Source organism: Zea mays, chromosome 6, assembly GCF_902167145.1.
Source record: "Zea mays cultivar B73 chromosome 6, Zm-B73-REFERENCE-NAM-5.0, whole genome shotgun sequence".
Lineage (NCBI taxonomy): Eukaryota > Viridiplantae > Streptophyta > Magnoliopsida > Poales > Poaceae > Zea > Zea mays.
In genome coordinates this window covers 75,791,816-75,801,885 of record NC_050101.1, presented here as the reverse complement: position 1 = coordinate 75,801,885, position 10,070 = coordinate 75,791,816, and the positions used below count along the sequence as shown (strand labels likewise).

Below are 10,070 nucleotides of genomic sequence, written 5' to 3'. Positions count from 1 at the left end.
GGTCGGACCCAGTCGTTGGCCCTTAGATTGAGACACGACCGCGACGACGAAGGATGGAAAGACTGGAGAGGCAACGTCGGAGGAGGGGGAGCCGCCACCGCCTGGCGCATCGTTGTTGGCCCCTGATCCACCGCCATCGAGGTCAGGGTCCTGGGTCGCGATGGCGAGCGACTACGGTGGCGCTCGGGAAGCCGGAGGGATGGCATGGGGGAGAGAAGTCTGAGGGGAGACCGGAAGAGTAATGTGGACCTGTGGTATGGCCGTGGCTGAAAATTTGGCGTCCGTCAAAAGTGAGGTTTCACGTCCATGACCCACGGAGCACGCGTGCGTGGCCATCGATAGCACACGTCGTGCGATGGATGGCGTGGAGGCCGCCGAATGCGGACAGGCCTCCAAAAGGGGTCAAGTTTTAATAACTCTGATATAATTGTAGAGAATTTAGTTTTGTGGATGTTAAAATAGAGAAGGCTACTTAAATGAGTACTATAATAGCAATAAAGGTCCGCTAGCTTACTCTTTATGTGGGTCCTGTAGGTCAGTGAAGCAACATCTCTTTCCTTCTTCCCGCAACGACTGCTCGCGCCGTCTCCGGCTCTCCGCTCACCGTGACCGCGTCGCCCCGTACGCCTCCGCCCCGAGGCCCCTCGTCCGGCCACCTCCGCTCGCGTACGCCGTTGTACACTGGGAGGCCCTCGCCCGGCCATCTCCGCTCGCGTACGCTGCCGCCCACGGGGCCACCCTGCCCCGGCCATCTCCGCCCGCCCCGGCCTCGGAGGCGCCGCCCTGCGCTCTCTGGCGCTAATGGCGCCGCCGCGTCCACCCACAGGACCGATCCTCTTCCTGCCCCTCGTCTTCCTCTTCCTCTTTACCACCGCCGCGGCGTCTGCGGCGGCGCCTGAGGATGAAAAGTTCACTGAGGAGCTGCTCCTGCGGCCGCTCCCGGACCGCAAGGCACTGGCACACTTCCACTTCCGCTCCTCTGCGCCCCCCGCTGCCTCCGTTGGTCGGCACCACCACCTCTTCCCCAAGGCCATCTCCCAGCTGGTGCGTGGATCTCTGATGTGGCTGATTTAGGGTTTAAGCTCCAACTGTATACGGCTTTAATTCGCCGTTCATACTGGTACATTAGCCTGGACTAGCATGTAACTAGTTAGTTGTGTTTGTAGATCAATAACACGTTTGATCTGTCTGTGGGTACTCCACTGGGACAGTGAGACAAGCAACTGCACTGCTGCAAAGATTTTATTTTTGGCATATGTACATAGGTGTGTTAAGATGGGAGATCTTTGCTTTGCATTTGTTTCATTTTCCCACCGAGTGATGTCTATCAAGTTGTCCCAAGTGCTGATTTGTTTTTACCCAAAATTGAATCTAGGTGCTGTGGAACCGCTGTGAAATTTAGGTTTTGCAATCTGAACAAAGGCTCAAGCCCATTTTAACTAGAAATGGTCACAGTGGTTGTTGGGTTTGTAAGACAACAAGTCAATGACCCTGAGCATTGGGGGTTCTCTGAAATGGGCACAGTAGTTTGTGGGTTTGTGCCTATTAGGCATTAGCCCCAAATGTTGGTGGCTTTGAGAAATTTACTCTGTATTCTTTTGTTGCCTATTAGGTTTACATATAATAAACTGTCCCTTGTTTATACCTTTAAGTCACAACAACCTGGGCACTGAAGAAAGGGGCCCTCCATTTCTTATATGCTGCCACATTTTATGAATGACTGAGAAGTGAGAACCTCTATTAACATTATTCTGCTTTGTCAATATCAGGTTAAGAAATATCATATTAGCGAGTTGGAGCTATCTTTCACCCAGGGAAGATGGAACTATGAGCAGTGGGGTGGATTTGATCCTATGTCAACTAATAATGCAAAGCCTCCTGGTGTTGAGCTGTGGGCAGTTTTTGATCTTCCTTTGTCTGAGATCGATGCAACATGGAAGAACCTGACACATACACTCTCTGGCCTGTTTTGTGCATCCATCAACTTTTTGGAGTCCTCCACTGCATTTTCTGCTCCTCGCTGGGGCTTCAAACTGAACGAAGGCAATTTGCGATATGGTGCATTGCCTCGTGAAGCAGTATGCACTGAGAATCTGACACCTTGGTTGAAACTTCTTCCATGTCGTGACAAAGCTGGGATAGCTTCTTTGCTGTACAGGCCTTCAATTTACAAAGGATATTACCATTCACAAAAACTGAAACTGAGATCCTCCCAGTCACTTGGTATTATTCTTGATCAAACTCTGACTGTTGTGCTGCAACCAAATAATGTACATGGCGAACAGCTACATTCCAATCATGGTCAACTTCAGCCCAACTGGTCCATGAGACATCTTTTCAACAGAAAGTTGTCAGGGAAATGCCTTGTTTCTAAATCCAGCAGAGTATTCATTGAGGTTGATAAAGGCATTGCTGACGAAGTTAACATATCTGGAAGTGTTCATTCTTGGAGTAATGAATTCTTTGTATTGTCCAATAGCCCGGACAAGTTGATCAAAGGTCAAAATCACTTAGAAATGCAATCTTCTTTTTTATATGTTTATGATGCTAGTAACTACAGTGAGGAACAACCTTTGGATTTGGGCATAACTTGGAAGCTTCCCCTGATATGGACTTGCACCCCATCACCTTTTCATGCAAGCAGATTTCTTATGGGCAGTGGCAATGAAAGAGGGTCAATTGCTCTGTCGTTTATGTCCACTAATCTTCATAAGAAGATATCTGGCAGCGCAAATGATTGTTCAATAAAGGCAGTTATTTTCCAGGTTGTTCCATGGTATGTTAAGGTCTATTATCACAGCCTAGAAATATTTATAGATGGGAGCAGGAAGACTGTGTCAGAAGTAGTTGACAAGATTCATGTCATTCCTTCAGAAGACAAGCTTTTGCCTGGTACCTTGGAGATGCTACTAAGATTCCCTTGCAGTATGCAGTCGGGAACTCTGACATTGGATTTTGACAAGGTATGCTCTGTTGCAAGTTACTTGAATGTACACCATTGGGTAGAGTTTCACATATTTCTCACTTTGTGCTTCGGCTTGAGTCTTCATTTGTTATTTGCCCATTGGGCAGAGTTGGTTAGGTGGTCTAGGTAGCACTCCTCAGGTCCTGGGTTCGAATCCCAGTGGTAGTGAATTTTAGCCTGAGGTTAAAAAAGGTCACTCGTTGGTTCCCCTGGTTGTGTGCACACGAGATGGATTGACCCAGTGGCGGATCCAGGATTCATTAAGAGCCTAGGCTAGTCTATGAACAATTGCATATATAAAGACATGCACGAAATTGTTTATTATCGACAAATTTTTACTAGATGCATTACTTAATACATGTTTATTTACATCAGATAAATTTTATTTACAAAAATATAGAACCAGTTAAAAAATCCAGTTTTCTAAATAAGGCGTAAATTTGATTTGCTTAACGTATAACCACATAGGGAAGAAATTGGAAGAAAAAGAACCTTGATTACCAGAGAAAAGCAGCAGTGCATTGGCCATCAGGCTGATCTGATTGTCTGAGCTCATTTAAATAATACTACCTCCATTCTCAAATACTTCACACCGGCTATATCATTTTTGAACTAAAAAACGACAAATAAAAAACGGGGGGAGTAGTATTTTAATTTTTTAGATGTTACCAATAACTAGTGTGCTGCTGGTCTCCTGCCTACGCTCAGTGCTCATAGGAGCGGTTGAGCGGAGGAGTCATCAGTGAGTCATGTAAGTGTTTGGAAAATTGGGAATTGAGAGTATCACGCTTGCAAGTTGCAACCATCAAGTGCCGCTTGGCCCAAGCAATGAAACTAGCGGTCTCGCCTCGGCTCGTGCAGTGCAGCCATACTCCTTCCGTCCTTCATTGTAGGCCTGCAGCGTCAGACTGTCATCCAGACGTCCAATACACCGGGGGTTTCACTGCCCGCAAAAACAGCCCGGGCACCTGCCTGCCCCGCCTGGGAGCTGGATTCACCAATGGACTGACCTATGGGGAGCGGATCCACATGTAGCGGCTAGGAGGGCTCAAATCACGAGTAAAGATCTGGCCTATAGGGAGCGGACTCTCATGCTGCACAAGGGGACCAGCTTTCGTGACCTTTCTCGGTCGGGGCTTTGATTGAGCTTCTTTTTAATATAATATTGTGGGAACGGTCTTTTCCCTACTCACAAAGTTTTTAATGCAATGGCATCCATAACTAAACATTGCATTTTTACTTTGTGACAATGTTAACTGCATATGAAATTTCAGGGGTTCCTGCATATAGATGAATATCCTCCTGATGCTAATCAAGGATTTGACATTCCTTCAGCTTTGGTTAGCTTTCCTGAGTTCAGTTCTGCTCGAAGTTACCCTGAAATTGATCCAGTACTTGGATCACCTTTACTAGAAAATTTCCAGGTACACCCTCAAAGATGTCATGGACCGATCAGTTGTCTAGTACTAGCTGATTTCCTTGCCATACGTGAATATAAATAGTTGTGCTTCATTATCTTTGCAGTATACCAATATCTGTCTGTTCTGCAGGAAGATAGTGTTGTGAAGTCGTATACAGAAGTATTGCTCGTTCCCCTGACAACTCCGGATTTCAGCATGCCATACAATGTCATCACCTTCACATGCACTGTCTTAGCTCTTTACTTTGGTTCATTATTGAATGCTTTGAGACGAAGGATTGGCGAGGAAGAGAGGGAGTTGAAGAAAAGAGGTAAGCACAAATATTTATGTTGATTGGTTTCTGTTTTCTGATGCCTTGTGTTACAGAAAAATGATTACTTCAGTCTTCACAATTCAGATGATAATTTGGTTGATGCCTTGATGGTATTCTTTCCTTTTATCTCAAATGTAAATCCAGCACTCTGTACTCCAGGACAATATTAATGTAGACATCAGGGGATGGGGATGGTTGATGTTATTTCTTTTTTGGGATCCAAAATTAAAACCAGTATTTTACTAGGGCCATTAAGACAACCAATCTTGTATGAGTTAGTATAGTTGTTGTTTAGAAGGACAGGTCTGGTGTACTGGTGAGAGCTGTCTCACTGTCACCAGGTCACAGGTTGAAGTAGGTTCCCCACATTTGCGAAGGAAGACTTGCCTTGGTTTATTCCTTCTCCAGACATCACTCATGTGGGAGCCTTCGGCACTGGGTCTGCCTCCCTTTTTTTGCCCTTCATTATAGTTGATGTCTATGGTACCACACAGCTTGTGCTCTAGTATGTAGGGGAACTAATCATACTTGTATAACAGCTACATTCATTTCAGAATAAATTTTGTTTTCATTGTGCAGTTACCATGGCCATGCCTGCTCTTTTTTTTTCTGAACCAACCATGCCTACTCTTCGAGAGGAATCAGAGAAAAAGTTGTTTCTTCAAAATTTGCTGTAAAGGATGGAATGCAGCTTCAGATATTGAAAGAATTGAATAATTAACATTTTTTGTTCAACCTACAATTTCCAGCCCTACCTTGAAACAAGTTACACTGTTACACGCTAACAAGGTTACTTGAACACAATGTGCCTGTTTTCTTGCTCTAGATTCAGCTGGTCATGTTTCTTCTGTGCAGTGGTCATACTGAAGAAGCGGCAACTCTTAGCAAGCATCCTTTATCGGAAGTTTGTTGATGAATTGTTCATTTGTTCTAGTTCTAGGAAAAAATAGATGTACTGGCTAAAAGAAGATTTTTTTTAACCATGGGGATTAACCCCCCTATTTCATTAAGAAATAGGAAAACTACAGAGTCTGTGACATGAGCGGATCCATAGAAGGCTACATGATCAAGCGTTTCATCAGCTACTGACTTGTTAACCGACGCCACTCCCATACCAGAAACAGCACCTTCAAGTTTGAAGGACACCGACAGCACAAGCCACAGTTAAAACCAGACAACTACCCTAAACAATTGTCTTATGAGATGAGGACCACCCAACAACCAGAAGACTGGACACAAAATCTAAGATTACAGCTGACTATAGGAGCAACCGCACAGAAAGCTTTATCATCCTTCAACTTCAATTCTTCTGGAGATCGGCATCCACCCAAACGCACGATCAAAGGCTTCCTTTGCCATTCTTCGAATTTGCGTACTTCCTCCAGCATCTTTCTTGGAGTCTTTTTTTGACGAACAGCCCAAAAGTCCAACCAGTGAGACAACACAAAAAGCAAATGTCAGAAGGGTAAAAAAAAGCTTTGCTATTAAAGCAAACATCATTTCTTAAAGCAAACACCAAAGCACCACTCCACACCCAAGCATGACAAGACTACGGACATCTTTTTTGAAATTAATTATCCAGGTCCCAAAAATGAACTCAACGTCATCAGGGATTGCATGAAGATTTAGAGCCATTTTTACAATCCTCCACACGTATCTAGCAACTGGGCACTCAAAGAACATATGCTTAGTAGACTCTGAGATTCCACAGAAACCACAATCTGTGTCACCCTTCCAGTTTATTTTGGACAAATTTTCCTTAGAAAGAATTCTATCTTTTAGAATCAGCCATAGGAAAACTTCAATATTTTGTGGGATATTCACCTTCCAAAGGAATTTGTAAGGTACTCTGACAGAATCACACCTACTATGCAAATAAAGGGATCTCACACTAAAACCCTTCCTACCCAAACCCCAGATTACTTTATCATTTGCTTCTGACAAAACATAACAGTAATTTTTTAACTCTTCAAACATATCAGCAATTTCTCCTATGATTCTTCTAAATTTTAAGCAAGAAAAAATCAGAATTCAGAACATTTTCCACTGACACTTTTTTGTTTAGAGACAAATCAGAAAGCCTATTAAACTTGTGAGCTAAAGGACAACCACTGAACCACCACACCAAGCATCACACCAGAAGCTGGTGTTCAGCCCATTGCCCACTGCTTTTCTGCTGAATTTGCAGAAGGTATCTTTCACAGCAAGCAGCCCTCTCCAAAAGATAGTAGTTGGTTTGAAGAAAGTCTTGTTTAAAATAGGTTGGGGAAATTTTTTGTTTCTTGGACCAATTAGATTTGCGCATTCAAAAAGGATTTGGATGTCATGGGCTCCTCTTATGGTGTACGTTTTCATATGGCTTGCGGTACTTAACTGTTGTTCTACTGTAGGCAGATTGGCAAAGACGGGGTTGCCATTTCTGGCGTCTTGCCCACTGTTACCTAGCTCCTGAAAGTATCAACCATCTGTTGGTCTGTGTGGTTGCAAGTACAGTACCATATTCCGAGAATTAGCCTGCAGGCTCTAGCACCACAACCTGATGCGGTGATGCCACTACTCTGGCTAGTCAAACCAGATTATCAAGAAAGCTGATAAAGAGCACTAAGACCTTGATTTTTTTATCAATTTTTTTACCATTTTAGTGACACGCGAAATAAGGAAACACTGTAATGATTGCGGTTTCAACAATGCTATTGCTACCTTGAACATATCCTTTCCTTGGTAGAGGTGGAGGGAGCTCTATTGTTCAAGGCTGGGACTCATGGCTTCCATAGCTTTTTCTAGGGTTTGTGTCGTTGCCTTTTGGTCATCTGATTTGATTGTATCGTACTTGATCTCAGTGTTCTAGGGGATGAGTAGATTCTGGGTGTATAGCCTGTTTGGTGCTGTCCATTTGGCTTCCATCTTAATGAAATGACGCATGGCTCTCCTACATGGTTCAAGAAAAAAAAAACAATGCACTCTTTTATAAATGTGCTATTTCGATATTAACCAGGTCTCCAGGACAGAAAATCACTGCTTGACATTTAAACCTTTTTCCGATATTATTAAGAGCTGTTTTTTTCTGTACATGAAGAGAAAATAGTTTTTTGTTGTTGTGTGTGTGTGTGTGTGGGGGGGGGGGGGAGAGGTAACTTTGGTTGTTAGGAGTGGGACTTTTGTTTAAATGAACCCTTGGCACTACCTTCGGTCTGAAATCCCTTGCATTTTCTGAACTGACCTTGTCAGCTTTTTTCTGGAAACTATTTCACATATTTTATATTGATATTTACTTCCTATTTCACCCCTATTGTGATGTACTCCCTGCATGCCAAACTATCAAGTCGTTCCGGCTTTTCTAGATACGTAGAATTTTACTATATATCTAGACATAATGTATATCTAGGTGTGTAGAAAAAGTTATGAACCTAGAAAAGCCATAACTCGTTACAATTTGGAACGGAGAAAGTACATGTAAGGAGGCTTCTGGATTTCTTAACAAATGTTGTTGATATTTTATGTTCCTGAAAAAAAACCACCACCAGCTTCTTATACAAGTATTAATTCTGTTACAGCCACAAGGCATGGGCTCATTTCTCGGTTGCTAGCCAAGTTAAGGGGGCAGAAGGTGGATCCATCGGAGTCAGGGTCTTCATTTGAATCGACTGGGTCAAAGAAGCTGCTATTCAAGGTTGTATTTGTTGCAGTAGCTGCGGTTCTATTTCACTATTTCTCAAACAACAGTTAATACTTAACATCGGTGTCTAAAATTTTGGGTGACTTTTGTGGAGCCACGGCAGTAGAATGTACCATGTTGTGTAGCATATGTATTGCCTGTAAGTTCGCTTGCTTCCAGGCGCTATTTTGCCATCCTAGATTCTTGAAAGCCGAGGGCCATGCAATTTGGACCCTTCTGTTGTCGTTTTTTTTTGGTATGGTTCGTTTCGTTTTCTGGCCGGATGTAATGTAATCCCCTGACGGCTGTTCCCTGGGCGAACAGTGTCAGTGTGATCCGTTTGGCAATGTTTTTATTCATGAACGCCACGCACTGAATTCTGTAATTTCGTTACTACTGTAATGAATTTTTGGTTTTTACCGGTTTTGAAAAAAAAAGAAAGCAGAGGTTGATGTCCCTTGATTGCACCAGGTTAAATTTTCTTTTGAGGAACCCACTACATTTTTTACGTTGATCTAAAGCTGACTCCAACTAGAGCCTGTAAAGCTGCTCTGTTTTGAGGTAAAATTCTTGTCCCAATCTTTTTCGTTAGTGTACTCTAAATATAAATAGTCCCTATTTATTTTAGCTTCTAGTTAGATTCTGGCCATAAGTGGCAGCCAAACACTTTGCTTCTGATCTGCTTATGTGAAAATCATTTATATGGAAATCGTTTAAATCAACGTGAATGCAGAATCCGTTGAGTCGTGTGATATGAGGAATTCGTCGCTCCTAAACCTGGAAATCGTTTAAATCAATGTGAATGCAGAATCTGCCAAATCGTTCGATGAGAGGAATATGTTGCTCCTAAACCGTGCAGATCATTTCATCTTCCTTTGCACTCAAGATCTTTGATATCTACATCTTCCTTTGCACGCAAGATATGTGATATTTAGATTCTCCTGACAGCTAAATTATCTAAGAAAAAACTTTTTAGGAAAAAATTATCCCAAATAGGACCATAGAGTTCCTCTCTTCTTTTTTTTTTCTATTTATTTTAATACTTTAAAAACATATTAAGCAAAACTAAAAATATGTATAAAATATTTGAGGTTATAACAAATATGTTTATAATATATGTATTTATATAGAGGATGAGATATAGAAAATAAATATAGAGAATACGGACATCTAATAGCGTGTTTGGTTTAAGTAAGGAGCTACTCCATCATCTTCTCACACTTTCTTGCTTGGTTTATAGAATAGAATAAATTAATCTATCATCATTTTATTTCTCATAGACTAATAGACTAATAATTAGTAATAATATGATGAATGAGTTTATTCTATCAAATTTGTGCAATAAACTCATAATATATCATCTTATTTAAATTGGATTGATTTTTTAAACCAAACATCCCTAAGTATCTAACCGTCACGTGCAGTAGCATCGCTTGAATTGCTACTAGTCCAGATGGATTTATCCTGAAGTAGAATGTATTCTATACGATAATTTAGTGTCATATTTGTTGGTCTCAAATAAAGAAGTATTGGCGTCTGTCGGTATAGTTGCAGCAAGAAGCCCCCAACCCACAAAAAAAGTCTGATCACTCCAATATTTTTTACCATTTTGTTTCTCTAAGTTCAAATTTTATGGGATGAGAGACCATATCCTATGTTAAAAAAATATACTAATAAATAAATTTTTCTAGATCTGTCTCTAGTATTGCGATGGAG

At 42.0% G+C, this 10,070-nt stretch overlaps 1 protein-coding gene across 2 annotated transcripts; it reads left to right on the top strand.

Annotated features, from left to right (window-relative positions):
• Positions 1–502: 502 nt before the first annotated feature.
• Positions 503–8,810, top strand: LOC103629437 (GPI transamidase component PIG-T). Of its 2 annotated transcripts, none has more exons than XM_008650557.3 (5): positions 503–1,044; positions 1,770–2,963; positions 4,240–4,389; positions 4,516–4,696; positions 8,254–8,810. In XM_008650557.3, exons 1-5 carry the CDS (start codon positions 802–804, stop codon positions 8,424–8,426), a joined length of 1,941 nt encoding a protein of 646 aa, XP_008648779.1. In that variant the 5' UTR covers positions 503–801; the 3' UTR covers positions 8,427–8,810. The 2 variants fall into 2 exon arrangements, with proteins under 2 accessions (XP_008648779.1, XP_008648780.1); XM_008650558.3 differs by lacking the exon at positions 8,254–8,810 and adding an exon at positions 7,090–7,572.
• The last annotated feature ends 1,260 nt before the right edge of the window (positions 8,811–10,070 follow it).